At 34.0% G+C, this 24,737-nt stretch overlaps 1 protein-coding gene across 3 annotated transcripts in view; it reads left to right on the forward strand.

The window, feature by feature from the left end:
* The window catches only part of LOC120781520 (putative epidermal cell surface receptor), a 66,664-nt gene that overhangs the window by 32,421 nt on the left and 9,506 nt on the right, over positions 1–24,737 (forward strand). For all 3 annotated transcript variants that reach the window (XM_040113744.1, XM_040113756.1, XM_040113751.1), the window contains exon 3: positions 17,206–19,058. In XM_040113744.1, coding sequence (XP_039969678.1) covers positions 17,206–19,058 — 1,853 coding nt within the window. The remainder of the gene's footprint in view (positions 1–17,205; positions 19,059–24,737) is intronic.

The raw sequence follows: 24,737 nt of genomic DNA on the forward strand, positions 1-24,737 counted from the left end.
TTAACACACACACACATTTGACAATGCAAAGCTATGTATGTATTTTATACGGATAAGTAACGAAATAAAGGTCATTTCTGTGCAGGCGGCTAATCACACTATACATTTTTGGGAAAATAATTGCGCTGCACGACATGCACGAATGCATACATATATATTTATATGGAGGGCGAAGTAACTGCGTGATAATTCGATAAATCAATTGGTTTTTTATTGGCGAAAATTGTTGGCAAAAAGTATGAATATTAATATATTTTGTAAAATATACTTTTTGCTGACATAAGCAATTATATATTTTAGCATTATTTTGAATACATACTCGTACTAACATTTTTGATTGTTGATTGTAGCAGTCTTTTTTTATTACTAAGCACAAATTAGTTTGCAATGCACTAGCAACTCCATTTTCCATATGTGCAAATATATCTACACGATGTATCTATCATTTTTATACCCTGAACAGCACACTTAACACGTATGCCATTAAGTGTGTAACACCCAGAAGCAGTGAATATACACTCGTGGCCACGCAAAACTTACCACAATAATTTCTTAAATTTTACTTAAATATTTCGCTCTTTTTCGTTCGTTCGGGATTTTTTTCAATTTGGTTTTTATTGTTTTTAGTAAGCATAATAAACTAAATTATATTAAATAATTATAATTGTAGCTTTAAATTTATTACGTTTAATGAGTTAAACACAAACTAGTCTTTCTGTGCTTACACAAAAGCGACCGATTTTATTGTTTTTAAAGTAATACCGCGACTAAACTTTCGTTTCAATTAAAAAAAGAAAATAAAATATTAATTACAAATATAGCGTAAATAAAATTAAATTAAAAAAATAAAAAATATTTTTTTTTAACGCATGTAAATTTCTGCTTACTAAAAACATAAAAAAAGACAAACTGAAAAAAATCCCAAACGAACGAAAAATACCGAAAAAAAGTTTAAAAAAAAATTTTGTGGTAATGCTTGCGTGGCCACGAGTATATGGAGACGAACTAGTTGCTCAGTTTTTGAGATATCGCTCTGAAATTGTGCACTCCTCCTTTTCTCCCTAAGGAGCTTGTCATTTGTCAGAATGACCGATATCAGACCACTAACTATATCATATATCTGCCATACAAACTGAATGATCGAAATCAAGTTATTGTATGGAAACTTCGTGCTTCGTGCAGGGTATTCTATGTAGCTGTACAACCGAAGTTAACATTTTATCTTATTTGCACTCCATTTTTTCAACTTTTACAGCAAAATGAACTTTAAATTTTCTCAGCTGACAGTTTTAATTTTTATGCAGGGTTTTTTGCATATTTAAAGGTAATAAAACTTATAATGAGAAAATAATATATTTTAATTACAATTTTTTATTTCTGTGTCTGTGTTTTTGCACAATGAGATAAACATTAAGAAATATGTATGTACAGCATTAAATATTGTTTTTAAAATTAGCAAAAAAATTTTAATTAACAAAATGTTTTCACATACTTCTTAAAACAGCCTTATAATGAATTTGGAACTATGTCAACCTTTAGATTATATAATGGACTTTCAAAGTGTGCGATTTGAACAAAAATATTATATGTTACACACAGTTAAAATGGTTAAATACGCTCCCCCAGTCCTTATGTGGGAAAAATTACAAATTTCTTACTTAAAGATTTTGAGTTTTTTTTTTGATTTTCTGACGTAAGAATTTTGATTAAAATGAACCAAAAATGTTTGGTTCATGACGTTTGTTAATTCTAATACAAATTTGTTAAGCTCCGCCCCTTCAATTGAGGCTGACTTTACTATCTCAGGTCTACGAAGAGCAGCATACCGGTTAAAATATCAGAAAGACTCACTTAAAACATTATCTTACACAAATTTTAAAAGTAATAGAAATTTTTCACATCGAAATTGAAACCATAAAATCTCACCTTTTATCAAATCCATTGGTCACAAGGTGTGCTGTTAGACGATACAAAGTTCGCTGAGTCAGCTTGCATGGTAATTAATCTAATTAATTTTCAGCTTTGCATAAGCTTCTTATAAATTACTATGTAAAGCACATAACAGTACATATATATATTTTGCGTCACTTTTTACTCGTCATAAACGTAATTTGCTATATTTAGTCGCAATTTCGTAAATAGTTTGCAGACATATCAACTCTTCTTCTTCATTGAATGCTTTCTTCATTTGCGCGACTAATGAGGACGACAAGTGGCTTTTAAACAACTTTTCATCATCTAATTATCAGAAAACATTTACAGCATCTTAACTGGTATTTATTTAGCAAATCAGCAACAATATTGCTTTGATTGCGCTGTCAATTTGCCGTTAGTGCAACTGATGTTACGTAAACGGTAATTTGCTTGCGCTGCAATTAAACACAATATTTACCGCTTGCTCACCTACTAATTGCATTGCTGTACTAGTTTATTTCGATGTCGCATGCCATGCATTGGTTTTTGAAATTATATAATGACACTGTGACATGCGTCTTCGCTGTTGCAATGGTCAATAAATATGGCGAATATAATTTCTTGTCTAGTAAATCCGTGCTTTTTCTATTAAATGGTTTCGAATTTGAAAATGTGAAATTTAATCTATACCAATAATGAAGAAGCGTTCATTATTAGGTAACGGTGGTTCACACGTAGACTATTATGTCTGGCTATTAACGATTATTAATGAATGTGTTGCCAACTGTGAGTTTTCGGAAAAAAGTTAATTGTCAAAATATACTTAAAAAAATGTAAAAATCATATGCTTACTTTGACAGCTGGTTGGAGGAATGACCCTCTAGGAAATTATATACTGCAAAAATCTCCTATATATAAATTTATAATATAGCAGATCTTCTAGGAAATTGTTTACTGAAATATGGTCTATATCTGAATTTATAATAGGAATGACTTTAAAGGAAATTGTATACTAAAAAAATATTTTATGCTATAAATTCCATAGAGGAGATCTTAAAGCGTACAATTTCCTAGAAGGTTATTCCTATGTTCCTTTTTAACAAACATTTTATACTCGAACTGCCAGCGAACATTAGTGAGGACAAATACATGGCTGAAAAGACAAAAGACGGAAAACTGGGTCCCTTCTTGTATAGCTGTATACTCTCAAAATATCGTAAAAATAATAATTTTGAAATCATGAAAATTAAAAAAAATTTAATTGGTCACTAACTCAAATATGGGTTTCGTCAGTTATGTTATAGACATAAACACCTTAATTGAGACTTGACTTTATTTTGACAAGTATTTAAACTTTGTTTTTATTTATTTTAAGCTTTATTGGGCCATTTTGTGCTAACCCTCTGTCAGTGTATGCATAATCATATTCGTTACAGTTGATGAGTTTTAATGTGAAACTCCTTTTTATCTGCGTGTGAACTATCTTTATGTGTATGCCTGTATGTAATCTTTGTTTTTGTATGCTAATTCAGTCTACTTTTGCTTTCAAAGCTATTGCTTTATTAGCGTTGTTACAAATTATGCTCTGCACTCTTTACATTTCACGCTCCAATGTTCTCATTTGCTTGAAATCTGTCGTTATGAAAGCAGCGGTTGGGTTTACATACTTATCTTTTGAAATATTTTTAAGTCTTAAATGTAGCACGGATTTCATATTAAAGCAATTTAATAAAGTCATTAAAAGATTTCTAAGCAAAGGGTAAAGTTTGTTAAGTAATTTGAGCGATAGAGATTAACAAAAAAGTATTTATATGTATATGTATTAAATACTTGTATTTATATATATATATATATATACATATATATGTATTATATATATTGTTATGCATAATAGTAGTTAAATGAATAAAACACATTTTCTGCAGTCGTAGAATTCACTATAGAAAGAGAAATTTGATTTAAACTGACTGGTGTAACTTCAAATTTATGTGAGCGGGAAATCTCTTTGACACAAATTGATGTCATCAATTATGTACGTGGTTGAGAGCCGCCCAATAGCCCTGCCGCCGCCAAATACCGTCTCAGCATCATTCAAGCACATTCCATTTCGCGCTCAGCACTGGCAAACTTACTTCACTCGCCACATAAATTTCTTCAGAAACAGCTATTCGCTTTGTACAGTGGAGTGTGAAATTCTACAACCACCCCGTCGACCAACAACACAACCACTTTGACTTATCAATGACCGCGAAAACAACTGGTTTCTTTGTCTCTATGCTTGTTGCTCTTTCCTATTGATTTTCCTCTAGCTCATCTCGCGCCGCTGCTGCGGTGTTAATTGCAATTCCAGTTGTTTGGCCGCCAGAAAATGTCGTAAATTATTCGTTTGGCATTCTGACAGCTGGGAAATATATGCACGTGTGTATTACCTAGTTGCTACAAACTCGCATGGCTGTTTTTCAGGTAGTGGAAATCACGATTTATTTCCTTATTTTCAATTTGGCATTCTTTCATACACCTGGTTTTGGTTGCTGCCTGCTCATATAAAAGCGATTTTAAGTATTTTCGTTTTGTTTAGATTAAATCAAGCGTTAGCCATTAGAGAAAGTTTTCTGTTTAATGAGTGCTCAGAGCTTGGGCAATTGATGCTGAGTTATTTAGTATTTTTAGTACAAGTGAGCTTAGAGGCGGAGGAAGTAATTAAAGTCAAATTGTATTGGTCAAGTTTTGAAACTATTTTTATACTTTCTAGCAACGTTTTTGGCCCGCCCTAATTTCCAACCGGTCTCAGAAATATATGTTTGAGTACTTGTATCTACATTTGCACAGCTATTTTTAATCTCTATTCGTGGATAATAGGTTTAATATGAGATTCTAGTGTATAAGGCGGTAGAGAGCTAACTTTTCTTCTAACAGAACTGCTAAGGTTATTTTTTAGATTTTAGAAATCATACTTAATCAATAACAATTATTTTTTTGTTAAATTAATTTCAATTTTCATTTAACTTTATTATAACTGTTTCCTTCATATTGAAGAAAGAGGTAGTATCTGCTCTCTAATTATAATTGGCTTACCTAAGTAAGTGGTTATGGTAACAGGTCAATTGAAGAGTCCCGTCCTGAGACAAAGATGGCGCTACTAGAATGAAATCCATATGATTTTTAGTTAGCCCTAACCTTCAAAAGGCGCGTGTATAAAATTGACAGTTTTCATTGATACAAATTTGCTTTTTGAAGGAAAAAAATACAGTTGAAAGGAAAATCAACCATGAAGTGTGGGTATGCTAAATTAAGAGGTGGTTTTCTGCTTAACGAACACCGAGGATTTCGAACGTAGTGGATGCCCAAAAGAGATTGTTACCGACGACAATATCAAAAAAGTCCGCAAAATTATTTTGGACGACCGCAAAGTGAAGTTGCTTGAGATAAAGATGTCAACTGAACGAGTACATCATATCACACACGAATACTTGGGTATGAGAATGCTCTGTGCAAAGTGGATGCCGCTGGAGAGCACTGTTGACCAAAAACAATGATGGGTTGATGATTCGGAACAGTTTTTGGAGATGTTCAAACGTAATAAACTTAAGTTTTTGCGTCGATATGTGACAATCGATGAAACATGGCTCTATCATTTCACTGCGAATTTCAATCAACAGTCGTTTGAGTGGACTGGACACGATGAACCCGCTCCAAAGGTTGGGGAGCACCATCAACAGCGACTTTACATAGCATTACATAGCGTTATACACATCGTTTGATGGGCGAAATCGCCATGAAAACGGGCAACTCGTGGCTATTAAACAGTGTTGGAAAGACATTAAACCGAGAAGAATATGACTTTCGTTAGATTATTTATTAAAAGAAAAACGAATTGAAACAATTCCGCATTTCAATAATTTACGCAGATTTTCACGATATACATATTTCGAAAAAGGTTAATAAACGCCAGCAACATCAAATGATTAATTTAATTAAAATCACTTTAACTAGTTAAAAATAATTTTCTCTAATTACTACCATGCTCCGAATAATTTTCCGATAAATATTGCTTGAAATTTTGAATTCATAAATAAATTTTTTATTATATGCGCACTACCGGCAACATTCCGATTTGCAATAGAAAAACCAAAATCAAATCCAACTCAAGACAGTAACGCCTATAGCTAGCAAAACAACTGAAAAAAGGCAGAGAAAAAGAAAACAACAAATCAATATTAAATAATTACAACAATGAAATGCGATGGAAACATGCTGTGTAGCAACACTTCACTGCCACATCATGCCGCAAGACACAGCACACGCGTGCATACTTCAAGTCATGCTGTTGGATCATGCCGCTGTTGTTGTTGTTGCTGCATGTTGTTGCTTCGCATGCTGCTGTAATATGTAGCGGTGATGTAATGATCATAACGCATGTCTAATAAATAATACAAATGTTTGTAAGTATAGGTGTGTATGTGTGAGTGAGTTGTGCAAATGAAGTGTTCGCATATTGTAATTTTTCTTTAAACATTACTTTATTATGTTTATGGATTTTAATACAAATACAATGCATTTGCATTAGCATTAACAGCAAAGTAATTAAAATCGATATTTATTGCTTTTTTTGCTTTGTTTTGCGCATATTGACCTTTAACAGTTTTTTTTTATTTTAAACGAATTCGTTTTATTACTTATTTAAAAAATAAATATGAAATATTTTGGATTGTAAGCAATTTGTTCGACACAAATAAGTCAGTGTTGCATGTTATGATGACTTTCGATTTATTTTCAACGATTTGACAATTTCTTTTTTTATAATTTTTTTGAAAGTTAATTATTTTTCTTTTAAAACTCTTCATAAATATGCAGATATTATTTAAATGTCGAAAAAATTACATATTTATATTGAAAATTACATTTCTATGTGTAAATGAGAATTATATAATTGTAATATATAAAATTTCCAAAAAATTATAAGAAATGCAAAACTAAGACCAGTCATAAAAATTATGAAAAAAAGTTAAAACAAAAAATATGACTTAATTTTTTAACATTTTTTTATTGGCTTTTCAATAAAACATAGTTATTTGAAACGGCCAGTTTAAAACAAATCTCAGTCTGAAACAAAATTGCTTGAGTGCACCAAAATATTATTAATTTCAGTCTTCAAATAAATTCCGAAAAATATTATTTTTTATTATTTAATCCAAAACAAATAATAAACACTTTTAAATAAAGAAAAAGACAGATAAATAAATATTGAAAATATAAAATAAAGTAATATATGTAAGCGTCGTTCAGCTTCTTTGCTCTTACTCTTCAACATAACATCTGATCTAAAGCTTTTCAAGTGCTCATACACAATAAGCACTCTTCTCAACTTTAATATCCACTTAACAACAAAACATTACTCAAACTCTTTACTTGCTCAAAATATTTGAAGCTTCAGTGCAAGGCGATTTCTAACAGCTTCTAGAAACATCTGCAACATCACACGAACATAATCTTGATTGCAGTGAAGCAGCCGCGACAACAGCATTCATTTTAATACCGCAAAAACAACAATTCAGTTAACAAACACCTACACATATATTATGCATGTGTGTGTATGTTGCATGTCTGTTGAATGTTAAACCGCCATGAAAAGGTCAATTCTCCAGCTCAATTGGAATGTGGTGAATAAACAGCCAAATTGAAAAAAAAGTTGTAGTGAAAAAGTAGTTGTAATGAATAAAAAGTATTAAAAAAATCTCAAAACAACAAAAGCAACTGAACTAAATAAAACAAGAAAAACTATTCAACTGCACGAACAACAAATATGCGGCGCCACAAAAGCCAAAAGAAACATAAATTAGTGTCAGGCGAATTGATGATTATGATGTTGATGGTAATGACTTGGAAGCATGATAAGCGAAGATCATAAGAAAGAGCGCTTCATGCATGTGGCAAACTGCGTGCAACATTATCTAGCAGCCAAAAACAACAAACATTGTTGCTACAATGATGAGCTGAGAAGATCTATTGCTTAACAGGAGAACGCATAGCGGCTATTGACGCTTTCAATTAATGAGCTGGAAAATAGAAGCGAGGCATGCGCACAGAATGTAGTAAACAAGTGGACAAGTGAAGGTTAGCATGTGTTGCACTTGAATGCGTATAGAAATGTGCATGCAAAGCGCTGGAATTATGTGCCAGAGTTTTTAGTGGTGCGGTGACTAGCAAGTTTGTTGCTTAAGTCTTTTGTTTGAAATTTTTTTTACTTAACGGTATTATCTCTTAAATCTAATTTATTATAACTTATTTATTTAACTTATTTATTATAACTAATTCTTACAGGGCGGATACTTTGGTTCCCACTAAGAAAATTCTATTAATAAACTTAAATCATTCATTTTATTATTATTATATTCTTAAAAAATAACACAATTTATAACAAGTATTTTGTTTTTGTTTTCAAATATTAATTACCTTCGCAACTTTTTAAAGCTATTTTTCATAAATAGTTGAGACATGCACCATTTATCAAAGCTGTGTCTTGACTAAATTGCAAAATTATTATTTCGTGTCGAAATTGATTGTTATATACAAATATAAAACGTGCACGACTAATTTTTCTACCCAATGCTTATTGAAAAGTCTGCTTTTATAACAGTACTCTAGATTTACCTTTAAATTTTTTTTACTTTTTCGCCTACAAAATGTCACAAAGTTATGTCATCCTCAATGACGGCTAAATTTTCGCCTTACCCACAGATGTCATTCACACCGCATTTAAGAATACGCAATGCCACACACGCCACATAATACTACATAAATTCATAATTAAGTACCGCTTCGCATTGAATTGTCGCTTTCTTGTTGACGCCCACACACGCACACACACTTTCTGAATTTCCGTAATAAGGAAAAAGACCGTAAAGCAACATAACGTAATACCCATAAAGCTCTAAAGCTTGTCACCACACACTGTCCGCTGAATGCTAACGAATCAACGACCCAAATACGATACGAATTTGGACATAGTTGGACCGTTACGAAAACTTTTCGTCACAAGCATGTGTAGACGAAATACCAAAAGTCGCGGCAAATAAGCAAAACGTATTGGGGTGCAATATTTTTTGGACAAACTACAGTCGACAGTGAATGTGCAGTTGTGCAAATGAGTCATTATTGCCAAATACGGACGGACATATGTAGCTGTGTAGCCGACATGCGGATGTGCGTGTGTGACCGCGCGAATGTGTTGCGGCGACAAGCTGCGCACGCGAATTACGATTTAATGAAACTCCGGTTTACCGTACTGAGCGGCTTGCCGTCCAGTTTATAGACAAATACAAATATTTAAAAAATACTTGTCTTTTTTTGTGTGTCGACGAGTTTGACAGTGGTGGAGTCGTTTGACGACGCAACTCGCGCGTTGACTTTGGTGTTAATAATCGTAATTAAAAGCGCAAATGACATGACTGCATGCTTATTTCATTTATGCATTAAAAACTTGTATACGCTTGTGTTTGTAGGTGTAAGTGTTTTTCATGTAATGCTTAATTTGCGTGTCCAGTTGAATTTTGTACAAATATTTTATTAAAATTTGCTTCTTTTTTCTTCTTATTGTATTTTATTTGCTTCAGTCACTCATTATCTAACTTGCAGGCTTGAGCGCTCGCTCTGCTTCTTGAGTACAGCAATTTGTTTCTGGCTTGAAGAGCACACACACGTAAGTATTTGCCGCCGGCGTTTTTGTCGTGCTTTGGTGTTTGTTGTCGCATCCGCCATTGTTTTCGGCATCATCAAAAATTATGAATTTCTTATTGTTGTTGCATTGTTAGTTACTTCGTGCCACTCTTCCGGTCAATCGATGAAACATGAAAGAAAAGCAAAACTGTAAAAACCCAAATGCTAACAAGTGCGAGTGTGTATGTGTATGTACATATGTGTGTTTGTACGTGTAATTTTCTTTGAAATATGTAAATGCGTGCATATTGACTGCAAAATAAAACACGCTTGAGCACATCCGTCTCAATGCGCCTTTTCGTTGTTTTCTTTATTGTGTGTTTTTATTTATTTTTTGAGTCTGCTTCGACTTTTGCTTTTAAGCGGCATTTGCTTTACTCCTCTTATTTCTTTTTTCTTTTGCTGTCCATCACCCTTTGAAACCAATGCCTTGCCTTGACTTAAATGCTGAAGTGCAGTTTGAGTGAAGTGCGGAACGTGCGCTGCTTTCATAAATAGCGGTACCACACATTCAAGTACCAATAACACAAAGGACCTGACTAAGTATGCAACTACTTATTCTGTAATTGCGACTTAAACACCTTTCTGAAATAAGGTAAACAGTGAGAAGAAATTCATTAAAGAAAATTATAACTTAAGTAATGTGCTGCCTGAGCAATCCAATTATTAAAATCATTAAAGTAAATTTTCTAGAAAATAACGAATTGATAGAACGAAAAAGCTGAAAATTTGCGTATTTTCATAAAATTAATAAACAAAAAAATAAAATTAATAAAAAAATGTGGCAACTACTTTGGTAATATTTTTCAACTCTCACTTTTCTTAATACTTTTTGTTTTTTTTGTTGTAATAATTGGCTAAATTTAGAAAACTTTTTCAATAAGCATACGTATTTAAGGAGTTACATTGGGTAAAAAACAGCTCTTTATCAAATTTTTTTTCTCATATAAGAAATTAAATATTTTATTAGAACTTTTAATTGTTACTAACATTCACTATTAACAAAGAAATTCTGAAATTTTTGGAAAAAAATATTTTAAACTAAGCCATTGCGCCGCTTGAGAAAATATTGGTAGTCGAAAGAGTATTTTCGTATTTCTAATCACAGTTCAACATATTTTTTTCATATGTATTTGAATTTATTTTTTTTTTTGGTTAAGTGAAGCTTAAAATCTCACCTTTCCAACATTATATGGTGTGACACAATGTGATTGGTAGCACTGGAGATATATGACTGCAACCACATCTATTGACAAAATACGAAAAGACTTTTTCGACTATAAAAAATATATTTCTCGTGCTAAATTTTTTCTTTTTTTTTTACTTTTAAGCAGCAACTATTCTCAAAAACTTTTTTCTGAAAAAATATTTCTTTCTTTCGTTTTGTGTCATAAGCAAGTGGAAGAGATTCCAGCATTTAATTTATTTCATGGATTTAACTGTAATAAACGAATTACTTGTTAAAAAAAGAATATTGGAAAAGCGAAAATTTCAAAAATATTTGCCAACATAAATTACCAACTAAATAGGTTACTGTACTTTATTAATTTTTTGGCCCAAAAATTGTTTAAGATGTGGCAACTTTCCTCATTAAATATTATATGTTTTTCAGACCTTGCTGCTTCAGTGTTGAGTATTTATTTATCTCATAAAAAAATTGTAAAACTTCTGTCAACCTTTTTACGTTTTTAACATTTCAGTATGTTCAGTGTATAACTTATGTTATTCACATTTAAAACTTCAATTCTTTCTTTTCATTGCTTCTATTTATATTTTTACTAAAATGCTTTAATCATTGCTTCATTGCTTGTAAATTCAACGCATTTAGTTCTCGCCGGTTTTATATGCAATTTATTCCAAATTCGTTCGTGTCTTTAGTCGTTGGTTGGTGTGCATGGGTGCTTACTCACACATTTACTTCCTTTGAATAGAAATTGCAGTTTGTGTTGACTTCACCTAGAATCTGCACTATACGAACCAATATATAAACTATATAATATGTTTGTATATAAAACTGAAGCAAGGCGAAAGGGCTAAGAAGTAGCTTTCAGCAGCGCACTGCAGCCAACGTTCACCGGGCCATTCGTCCGCAAAGTCTAAGTGCCGCTAAGCCGCGTGAGGGTTATTGACATGAACCTTGAGTTCTGTGTGTGCGCAAATAAAGAGTGTTATTTTTGCTATAATTTTACTTATTTCTTATTTATTTTCATGTTTATTTATGCATTCTTATTTTCTTTTTGCGATTTCTTGTTTATTCCATTCACAACGTCGCTATGGCACTTCCTTCACTGCACGGCACACATTGCGATTATTTACATTCTTACATATGAATGTGTGCGTGTATGTATGAGTATGTTATGGAGTGATCAGCTTAGCAGTTGTCTGTGGTGTTGGCAGTAATGGCGCAAATAGCGGCGTCCACAAATTGGTGAAATTTCATTCAATTAGAATGCCATTCTTGGTGGCTAAGCAGTTGTTGGCGATTTGCACACGCCTCGCTCTGCTGACAGCGTTAACAATATGATTGCCCACTTAGAGAGTTACTTTTTCTACTTAGCATTGGCAGATTTGAGTATATACAAATGTAGACACATAGAAACTAGTGGAGAAAAGTAGTAGCAGAAGAACAGTGAGAAAGTGTTTCATTGAAATGTATGAAGAATCAAAAGAGTTTGGCAACGAACTTATTCTATACTTGCTCATCCCTTATAATTGATGGTCTATAACTCAAATATATAAAATATAATATACGTTTTTTTATATTATAGAATATTGCATAATATTCTACGGAAAAAATAAATTAATAAATTTTTAATTGTTTACTTTTTTAATTTTTAATTAATTTATTTATTAATCAGTTCTTTTAACATATTTCTTGTTTTTCAAGCTTGCACATTTTTTTTTTTTGATAATCTTTGTGGAAAAAATATATTTAACACCGCTAAGAAATCGAAATGAATAATATAATATTTATATATGTATATAATTTTTAGAATTTTATTATCGCTGTGCTGGCAAAATTAATTACTTTATAATTTCTTAAACAATTTGCTGCGCATAGAAACGTAGTGTTAAGTAAGAGCTGCCATTCAATTATTACGCCATATTTTGTTTTGACATACTAATTGCTTCTAGCACTGTTGTTGTAGTTGTTTTTAAGTTTGACTATGCATTGTGTTTATTTTTATTTTCTATACGCCACAATCTTTGCGTAGCCGTCAAATTAATTTCCATTCACACCCATTACTTATGCAATTCATTAGTGAGAACTCACCTTCCCTATACAGCTAAGCCTAAATATGATATATAAAGTTTATACTCAATCATTAGCCATTAGACCACTAGTAATAATTGAATTTCAGGTTCAGACGTATCTTCAAATATACAATATTTTCTCGATTGGGGCACGCTACAAGACACATATACAACCTTGAGGCTTCACAAGGGCATAAATGTGTACTCAGTATACACGGTACATGCTTGTATATAATAATACTGTCTAAATATATATTAAATCTGCACTTCAGAATACTGACACACGTTCTTTTGGTACGATAGGAGGTGATTTTGATTTATGACTGGCTGCAAATTTTTACTGCCAAACTCGTCTTTTGTACTTGGCATACCAAACTTGGTTGTTTTAGATGCAGTGGCTTACATGTTTCAGCTACTTTTGCAGATTTTCATATTTTAAACAGTTCTAAGAACTTCAACAATGAGTCCGACAAAATTTTTTGCTCTTCAATTATTTGAAGATTTTTATGACTTGTTGGTACAAACAAATATTTTCTTTCATATAAAATGAAAATTAGTGTTTTTGTATAGTCGATTTTACGTATGCAATAATCTCATGATCTTATTTACTCCTATTCAATAAGTTAGCAGTTTTACTGTGTGTGAACGCTGCCGTGTAATCAGTGCGAATGTGGTTTATAAAAAACAAACAACATAACATAAATGTAGAATAGATTAAATATAATATAAAAAATATAAGATAATTACATTTAGATTTTATATTGGTAAATTTCAACAATTTTTGTACACAAACATACTTTGAATGTTTTTAAAAACTTTTCTTTTACCCTTAATTATGGCACAGCGCTTTTATTGTACACACAGTTGCCATTCGTCATATTTATTTATAAAAAGTATGGGAGTTTTTCTCCACTCAGTCATATATTAGACATAAGTATATATTTATATAATATACATTTATTTATACATATATAGTATGTAGCCCGTATTGTTCTTATATCCATGTACCTTCATTCAATCGCTAACTTTCAAAAACGGTGCTTAATAAATATTTCCGCGCATTATGCATTACCCCGAATTCCTAATAATGAACTTACTTTAAAAAAGGTTACTTCTAAGCTACATACAACCTCAGTTTTATATAGGCAACCTTTTCGTTCACACCGTTTTTTCTTTACCTTTTGCTTCTTTTCGCTTATTTAAGCTCTTCTAAGCTGCTGCTTTGCCGTTAATCTGTTCTTTGCCATCATTTAACTCGACGAATTCGCAACACGAAAATTAGCCGTGAATTCGACAGAAATATGTATATTTAGCATTTAATTTGATTTGTTGGACACAACGTCTTTTAATGGCATTGTCATTGCCCACCTTTTGTGCTTGAGCTCATAACTTAAAATTTTTTATTTATTGTGTTCTAAGGAACTATGAGTCATGCAGAACAGCTTTAACCGTTTCTTCGTTTGGCAGGTAATTGTGGATTTGAAACTAACGGCTTTTGAGTGTGTAAGCAGTGATATTTGACGAAATAAGAAATTAATAACAAATCCGTAAAGAAAGTTTATATAAAAAAGAAGAAGAAGAATAGTTAAAATAAAGTAAAATGGTATGAAGTACTCAATAAAACATGGCAGTAATATTTTTTTCAACTTTAAACCACAAAATTTTATTTCTTTAAAACTTGCCTGATATGTATATGCATATCTTGACCAATGGGCACTACTATTTCAATGCTCGCAACTGTATATATGTATTTTTAGTAATAGTCAGCATACATTATAATTAAATTTACGTTTTATCGACTGTTCTTACTGCTGCGAGTTGATTTCTTTCGCTCATTTTGTAGATCTCAGTTTTTACTTATGAAGTAGTTAATGAACCAACTCAACATAATTTAAGGGTTATGTTCAATAAATAATAATAAAAAAATATTGTATAAGGATTCAAATGTCAGAGAGATTGTTGGAATTACAATAATATTGACGAAAATTGTTGTCTTCGCACAGAATTATACCCATATAAGAAGTATAAAGTTTATTTAAACGAGTTTGGATTTTCTTTTATTGTTCTAACGGACTAACTTACAACCAAAAGCATATTCTTGGGGTCGAGTTTTGTTGAAAATTTATGCCAGAAAACTCTAGAAAATTTTTTATGCAATTATTTCATCAATTATATAAACCACTCGAATATCAGGGACTAAAATAAATCTCATTGGCATATTTATTAGCTTCCTAATTTTTAACCAATAAAATTTAATACATTCGAATGAAGTTATTAATTAAAATTAATAATAGAACTAATAATCTCTTTTAATGAAAAGCATTGCATAACTGTTAGTAACCGGATTTCTGGTTATTGACACCACTAGCACAAATAGCTATTCTCCGTGATTTGTCGCAGTTTTATCTGCCAATCACAATGAATGCATGTTTTCCTCTACTTTCCTCTATTCTTCTGATATTTACATTTTTTTTTATTTGCGCTCATATCAGTTTGTAATCTCATTGTCACGTTCCAGAAAGAAAAATAAAATTATCTGCTAGAAATAATCATGATTAAGTAGAAATAACTTTGCATTTATCAGCGATTACAAATGTCAACGAGTAAGGAAGAACTAAGTTCGGGTGCAATCGAACATTTTATACTCTTCCAGCTTGCAGAAATCAAAGGCAGGGTAATACCTTAGAGTGTAAAACGTCTACCAAAGTACCGGAATCCAAGCAATTTTATTTATGCATACACTATATATAATCATAAACGATGACTACTTCTCTTGGACTTTGCAAGTGAACTCCATCTGGTATCTCAATCGACCAAACTGGTCTGTGCGTGGCTTACCAGATTAGCCTAACTTAACCTACTCATATACTGACCGACATTTGCAAAAAATGTACCTCCCATACAATCACCAATCATATGGAGTACAGTCAGCCGAATGTTCAAAAATCCTGACATTAGTGTAATTAGGGATAGATAAAGTTTTGGCCTAATTTTACCTGTTTTATACACAAAGATATACTGCTATGAGTAGAACAGAGTCTATCATTATCATTGAGATAACTCACATATTGGCTGAGAACTAGTCTGAATTTCAATCATATATCCCAAACATTGATCAATATAACCGTTATGTGAAAAAAACTATTATACTCAGTAGCATCATGTTGCCAGAGTATAAAAACTAAATGTGATTATGTGACAACAATTTCTGCCTTAACCATGCAGAATCTTTCTAAAACACTCATAGCTAATATAATAAGATTTTATGACATTTTCGTGGAAAAGCTTCCTTGCAATTTAATGTGATTTCAGTTTTGATTTTATTTCAAATTATTCTCAAAAAAAAGTTTAACGCTTCAATTTACCTCATTGCATATTATACTAAAAGCGACGCCCTCATGGCACCAGCAGCGCAGTTAAACACATTTTCATACATACATATGTATTATATATTATATAGATATACTTACATAGTGTTTATAGATGTATGTATAGTAAGTGCATGTGCCGGCGCTTGCGTTTCTCCCGCGTGCTCGGGTCGTGCCCACTCAGCGGATGTGTTAAAAGCACGTTCCAAACACGCTTCTCCGCTTAGATAAATTCGTAAAACATAGTCATGAGTGTGTACATATGTATGTATGTATATATTATGCACATACGTAATTCACGCATTTGGCTTTTACTGTTGTTGCTCTTCGCTTGCTGTGTTTACGGGCATGAAATGTAATTAATTATTTGCGCGTTGAATTCTGGTATTCTCGGATATTTAATGACATGGAAAATAATTAATTCTTTAACAAATAACATTTTTATTTCATGCAACGATTTGCTAAGCAATTAAGCATAATTTTTTAGAATGTCGTCAAATGTATTAATGCTATGCTATTACAGACCTCTTATACAGTGTTTCTTGGAAAATCTGCTAAGATCAAATATGTGTGCCTATTAACTGCCGAATTCGAACAACCTTTCTAACCATCAACCGGTTTTGCGTTAAGGACCTTTGGTTCATATAAAACCTCTGAGAGCTTAATGTTTAGTCAAGCGACCCATCCAACTTTTATTCTGATCCAAAACCACAGTAATCTCATGCGTGTTAAAGAGATCCTACGCGAACGGGTTTTCAAGAGTATTTTCTCTCTTTCCTATAGTCTTATATCTCTCTCTCTCTCTCAATATTAATTTATCACTGCAGTCACCACTTAGTTGAAACCTTTCTAAAAGTATTTCAACATTCTGCATAAAAATTAAAATGTTATTATTCTCTTTAGTGAATTTCCGAATTAATTAATATAAAATCCTCAACTTTTTTTCTTCTAGATTCTGACGCCAATTCCACTGTAGCCTCATCAACAGAGGTTCCGCTTCCTGCAGCAGAGACCACATTATCGGCGCAACATGACGACGCTGCTGCGCCGAGCACGGCCACGACGAACAACAGTGCGCCTGCGCCACCATCCGGCTTACCGGTGACCACAATAGAACCGATCGCCACTACCGAGCCAACGACCACGCCCACTTACGAATATAGCAGCGAGCGACAGGCAAAGGAGCATAAAGAACATGATGTCGACATTAGTGCGCATCAAACTATTACAACAACAACGACTAGCGCAACGCCCGAACTGAATGAAGCCATCGTAGTACCACATGTATTGGCCGAGCATGCGCATCAGATTATCGAAGAGGAGAAGGCTGAGCACAATCACAATCACACACACTTGACCAAATATGAAGCGGAGCATATACAACACATACACGGACATCATGGACACGAACACACACACGAACACGAACACGAGCACGAACACGCGCTTGATCACGAGCACGTACAGAGTGATGATGACGATCACACACATCATGATGAACATGCGCTACATGACCACATCGCTGAAGAGCACTCGACGGAGCATGTGATCTCCTCAACTGCGAATGACATTTTTGCCGAGAACAAAGAACCCAGTCAACCGTTAGACATTCAGCCTGTTGGCGGTGTCAAGAGTGAAGATAATGAGCATGACGCACACAACGAAGAGAAGATAGTGCACACGCCCGCTGAAGTGTTGATCAATCAGATATCACATGAATTCGAAGAGGACAAGGACCTGAATAACTTTCGCCATCCGGCAACTCTGATCACTGCCAGCAATAGCGATGAATCGATGATGGCCGCAATGATGGCTGCAGCAATGCAGAAAGAAAACGAAAGTGATAGCACAGCTGCAGGTGCTGCGGGCGACGCAGCCGGGGCACAACACGAAGACGATCCATATCACGAGCATATAGTCTCCGAGCAACACGATCGCTTGGCGGAGCAAGAAGATTTTAAACTAATTGCCGAGGACATGAGCAGTTCCACAGAAGCGGCCACCGAGACGACAACCAAATCAACTGGAGAGGATGTTGCGAAAACGATTAGCACCGAAGAGAGCAAAACAATTGTTATGCCAGCAATGACTGAGTCGAACTCGACAAATGAGGAACGTGGACGCGCAATGAATATTGTGCACGAAGATGCTAAAGAAGAAGTGTCCGCAACAACAATAAAATCTAATGCCATTGAAGAACCAGTTGTGGTGCCGATGGTTGAAGGACAGTCTCACGATCATATTCATACGCACGATTATATGGACGCACAAACAACGCCAACAATAATGCCACGCGACAGCATGGAACACAATAACAACAGCGCTGAAACGCACAACAACCATGACGAATCACCATCAACACCATTCCCACAACATTTCTTCTATCATGGCGAGGGTCGCTCTGTGGGCGATAGCATTTCGGCGGAGAATGATGATGTGCCATTGAACTATCATTACCACAACTTTGTGACCACAGAACGCGACAACAACAACAACAACAACAATAATAATAAAAGTGTTGTGCATAAGAGTGGTGCTTTGGTTGACTTAAGTGATATCAACATGGACGATGACGATCAAATGGATATGACGCACAACGCCTACGAACAACAACAACACCAGCAACAAAAATATGAACAAAATCAGCCTTTGGCAAACAGCCCAAACAATCATAGCGCCAATGACGAGCTGCAACAAGAGCATGAACATGAACATCAGTTGAAGATCACCGAGGTTACATCACCGGTGGTGGGCGCGGCCGCCATGCATCAAGACTGCACCGGCAGCGATGACAGAATGTACAAGGTAAGTGATGCATGAGTGTGTGTGTACCTTAAAACTGTGTGGTGAATACAAGGTATCTGCAACAACAACAAAAACAACAAACGCTGTAATATTATATTAGAGGCGTAAGAATACCGAAATTTTAATTATATAATATAATGTTACATTACATGTATGTATGTATACTTTAGATAACGTGTGAAAATGCTTGATTTTCATATTTTATTTATTTCAAGTGCGTATCACTCCATTGTCCACAACTTATGTAACTTATTGCTAATGTTTTCCCTTATCTTCTTTGTTTATTCGAAGTTAAATACTCTTCCGCCGTTACGTTTGGTCACATTACTAATCAATGCGCGTTCGGACGCTCCAGTCGATAAAACAATAGTGTTTTACTTTGAGGCAAAAAAGCCCGAATAAACTGCTTGGCGTTTCGCAATCTGCTCACGATTCCGAAAACCAGATTTTTCACTTTCTTCTCGCGTACCAGAAATCGAAAACACACTGAACACATACATACATAAGTGATCAGGTTTATTTTGACGATATTCTCTTTTTTGTTGTACTTTATGCACTTATTAAATTGCGTAACATTTTTTATTCGGCGAACTGGCGAAAATCGCTGAAGTTTTTGTTAGGGAACCGAGTTTTTTTTTTAACATCATAACGGTATTTAGTTCAATACAGCTGCAAATGTTGAATTCAGTGCTTATCACACACGAAATAAGCAGTTTGGTTTATAAAGCACCGCCATTTTTTTATGGTGGCATCTTTAAAATAACAGTGAGAGTAAACGGAATCCATTTTAGTCTTCACCGCCAGCACTTTGAAGCTTATATTATTCCTTTAATCATTCTAAGAACTCCGAATCAGACACATAAGCCATTTCATCAGCTTTATATGAAGCTATTGGCACTACTCTATTGTTAAATCCTTTTCTTTTTTTGACAATCTCATCGAGATATATGATTTAATAAAAAGCCTCAAGGAGTTTTTGACAACATTGGCGATAACCCAGCTAATTATTTGCTATTAAAAGATAGCTATTCTATCACACAACCTGACATCAGAACACTACCGCTATGAATAGTCCACAAGTCCTTAATGGCGTATCTTTTTGAAGACAACATAAAACATAAAGAAATATTCAGCTTTCACCTCTCAAGCCAATATTACAAGCTGATATAAAAATCAAGCCAATTTTCACGGGCTTGGAATATATCCTATATGGTATATCCACTTTTATCTCAGAACAAGCCAATCTGAATTCCTTCGTGTATGCACCCTTTGAATTGATGAATCTGTTGCCGAGACTAAAAAGCTGTTTATGCTTAAGGTTTTGGGTTTGAGGTTTATTTAACAATATTAACTACAAGGATGTTGTATTCTGAGACAAGATCATGGACTATATGATCGGTAAAATATGGATGAACAGTGAGAAATATTCAGAAAATATATTCGAAACTATATTTAATATAATTAAGATCTAATTTTAGAGGTCAAACCAGCAAACATACCATATAAGACACATATTCACTAATTAAATGAATAAAGACAATACCAGAAATTGGAGAAATAATGATGCTTACAGCTTTACTCAAATTAAGCTGCAGAGCTAGGGTTTCAGTGAACTTTTACGTATTTATTGAACTTCATACCTTCAATATTCAAAGAAAGTTCCAAGAGATTTAAAAGCTTTGTGATCGGCTTTAAGCACTTTGTCGATGTATGATGGTTTGCTTTTTCGTTTTTGGGTACCTTCGTATCTATTCCTAAACTAACCTAATCTGGATTTCTCATCCGAAAAAATTAAGGTTCTTAGATTTTGCTAACGCTTTTTTGCGATTTTAGTTTTTGATGATGTATAAATTAGTATGATATGGTTCATATTAGCGTCTAACAGTTCGCAACAATGCGCTGAAACCCTGAAACCTTCGCAAATGTTAAAACTGCTCTTTTCAAACAAATGGCTCGCATATAATGTAGAGAATTGGTAACAGCTAAATAAATAATAATTACGTTCGATATTGTCGAGATATCCTTCAGTTCGATATATGCGGTTTTAAAAGAAGAAGAACCTTTTATGCATTACTCACATATAAGATTTCGGCAGCTATGCAGGAGATAGTATGAAATCTTTGAAATTTGAGTTCGAAAAATCATCTGATTTAAAGACGGGTTACAAAAAACTCTATAGTTATATAAGGAACTCTATAATTTGATACGAGTATTTGATAAATTTACACTAAGTTAAGCTTTTAGGGAATTTGAAAGAAGTATTCTGTGAAATGTGTTTCGAATGTTATGGATGGACTGATATGAGAATGGCAAATATTATATTAGATCCAACACTCTTTAAGTCAAAATGTGAGTGAACCCTCTGAAGCTTCGGCGACTTGTACTTAATCGTCGAATGAATGTGCTATCGCTAGTTTCCTGAAAGTTTACAATGAAGTAACAGTTGGTGTTAAGAGAGAAAACGAGAGATCACCTCGCAGTAACTCGTCCAAAATAACTATAATTTTAAAACAAACATACTTTGAATAAAATCAGTTCAATTGTGTTATGAAATTACGAAGTTTCATATTAAGAAAGTGCGTACGCTGCCACATTATACGATACAGATATTAAATTCGCGTTTATGCAATCGAAATTTCGATATCCACTTAAGGTGTCGCCAAGCAGTCATACTTTTCGTCAAAGCTTTAATTATAATATTTACAATGGTCTTATAGTTTACAGTAATCGAGCTGCCACCAAATGGTACGAAGCGCCACTCGCGCCCATCGCAACCGACAGACCAGTACCGGCAACAATACACATGCACTTGCAACTATAAGTGTGCCTGTGTGTACACATTTGTAAGCACTCAAGTGTGTGTGTGTTGCCGGCCGGTACTCATTAAAGCGTTGCATAGCTGTCGGTGCGACGTCAACACGGGTTTTTACCTGCACAGTCTGCTTGCCATAAGCGCTTACAAACATACAAACAAACATATGAACGCATATTGTAGTTACGTGTGCACTTACATATGTATATATGAGCGTGCGTTTGTGTGTGTGTGCACATACTTACTTTTCGCTTGGCTATCTGTCTTTTGACTTGTGTATTTTATTTTGCACTTTCATTGATGCCTTTACGTATACCTGGGCTCTGTTGGCTCCGTTGGCAGTGTTGGCTCAGCTAATGAAAACGAAAAACGAGAAAACGCAATTTAAAAATCGAATTTTACTTTCACTTTTCAAAATGGTCTGCAAATATTTTCATTTATTGTCGTGTTGTTTGCCCACTTAAACGGCAGTGAAGCATTCAGTCGCTTCGTGACGCATTTCGTGTCAATAGCTGCGCTGCTGGACATGCACATGCCACAATGCGCTCGCCGACCACCGCGTTCCGCCTGCCACACGAGAGCCGCATGCGCGTCTGCGCCTAGCAGGTGCTTTTGTGTATTTGTTGTTATTATAGTTGTTGTTGTTGGCCGGTCTTGGTGGCGACGCAATGCGAAATAACTTTGCATAGTCAAGTGTTTGATTAAAAGACTGGCAATGGGCGTGGCATTGCGAAAGTGTTGACCTTAAATGGCTAATTTTCTCTGTGAAGTCTTGTTTACTTTTATTGCTTAAACCTCTTTGACCTTTAGCATACTTTATTGGGATACAGTTGTGTGATAGCAACGGGTACTCTTAACAAATAATTAATATCATTGGCCAATTGAGATATATAAAATATTTTAAGCAAAAAGTAACTCTTCCATAGGAACTTTCCAAAGGAAAATGTATTACAAGTGCTTAAAAGACTTACTTCTAATAAAAGAGGTCTTGAATAATTACTATTTAGTTATTGTTATTGTAGTGGCAGAAAACATTACTGAAGTAATTTGGAGAAATGCGTCCAGTTTGATAGTCCTTGACCGGTTAAAATCCGGGTCCGTTCCGGTTACGTAGAGGAAGAGAATTAGTACATAGTTTACCGCCTGACGGCGCCACTATCGCAAAAGATTTTACTTCTACATGTTTGTAGACTACTACTGTTAGCTGAATCTCACTAATAGTTTTATTTTCACCAACAATATCGCGTGGTGAAGTCAAAGAACTCTTAGGTATTAATATAGCAACTCCTCTCATTCAATGCGCCCGTCAAAAATTGTCTGAACGAGTTTTAACATGGTCTAATGAAGTTTACTGAAGAGCTACCTTTCGGTGGCTACCATTGAGAATAACGTGACATAAGTATACAAAGTCGTATTATCAACAACTGAATGTACGGCAGTTAATACCGTAGGCATCTCATAGAGCCGCATGACAACTGTGAGACAATTTCTCAACGGTTTTTGTCACTTTTTATACGCATTTTGACGGAGATTCGCCTTTTTCGTGGCAGTCGAACAAATAGATCCATACCAGTACACACTTGATGAATTTCAAACGGTGATACTGAAGGCGGGTACTGTCACATTAACCCGAAAGTAGTTGGCTATCGTTTGATGAAATTCCTATGATGTGATCTAACTACGTAGACTGTCATAGAGCTCATTGAGATCCTTCGACGTCGAAGAATAAACGATTTCATTACTTCATTGGATCACCTAATAGGTTAAATTTGACAAGGAACTACTAACCCATCTACAGCAATCTCTGGATTTCACTGCGCGCTGATTATTTCTGTTTCCCAACTAAGAAAGTCATTCGCAAAATTACTTGAAAAGGTTATCACCACCACTGATACCCACTTCGCAGATATTCATAAAGCATATTCATTACACATGTGGAAAATACTGAAGCATAGCCGGGTAAATACTTATCACTTATACTTACGTGTACTTATCGAACCGCCCTTGTATATATGGGTAATTTAATTCACATTAAATAAATTTTTTAAAGAAATATTTACAATTCTGATACTTTTGTACTAGTTCCAATTTTTATCTTACCCAAGTATTAACTAAATATTATTTATAGATTTTATGTATCATTAAAGTGGATTTGCTTCCGGCACTAAAAATTTTATTTTCCAAATTACTCTATAAATACATAAACACCTTTCTAGTGACTTGGCCAAGCTCATCTATCGATTTGCTTCCCGATGCCGGCCTGATGCCGGTAGTTGTAACACAATTACGGAAATCAAAATCAAATGCACATTTGCATTGTCGGTATGTAAATATGTTTGCTTGTATCTTGCATGAGGTCTGTAAATAGGTAAACGGTTGCGAGGTAAATAGGCGAAGACAAGTTTTCTCTCCGGCAAATGCGGAATCGCTCGCCACCAGACAACCTTCCGAAAAATGCAAAGAAAGTCGTTTGGAAAATCAAATCCACAAAAATTTCCGCTTGCATGGCAATTTGTTGAGCAACTTTCAAGCGAAATGTAGGTGCTGCACATGGCCACAAAAGATCCAGTTTGCATTTGGCAAATTATGGAAATACATTTTGAAAAAAAAAATTTAAATAAAACAAAAATTTGAATAAAAAGCAAAATCTATAATTTTTGGCATTTGTGTGCAAAAAGTGCAATTTTTTTGTAGCAAAATTGCAGCTGAATGCAAATGCGAGTGAAAAACTAACAAAACAAATGGCAAACCTGCAATTAAAAACATATGCAAACCAAAATGCATTGCAACAAAAGGCACGGCTTGTTTTTACTTCATTTTGTTGTGTTTTGTTTTCAATTTTTTCATTATCTTTTTTTTTGTTTTTG

This window comes from Bactrocera tryoni, chromosome 1 (genome assembly GCF_016617805.1).
Source record: "Bactrocera tryoni isolate S06 chromosome 1, CSIRO_BtryS06_freeze2, whole genome shotgun sequence".
Lineage (NCBI taxonomy): Eukaryota > Metazoa > Arthropoda > Insecta > Diptera > Tephritidae > Bactrocera > Bactrocera tryoni.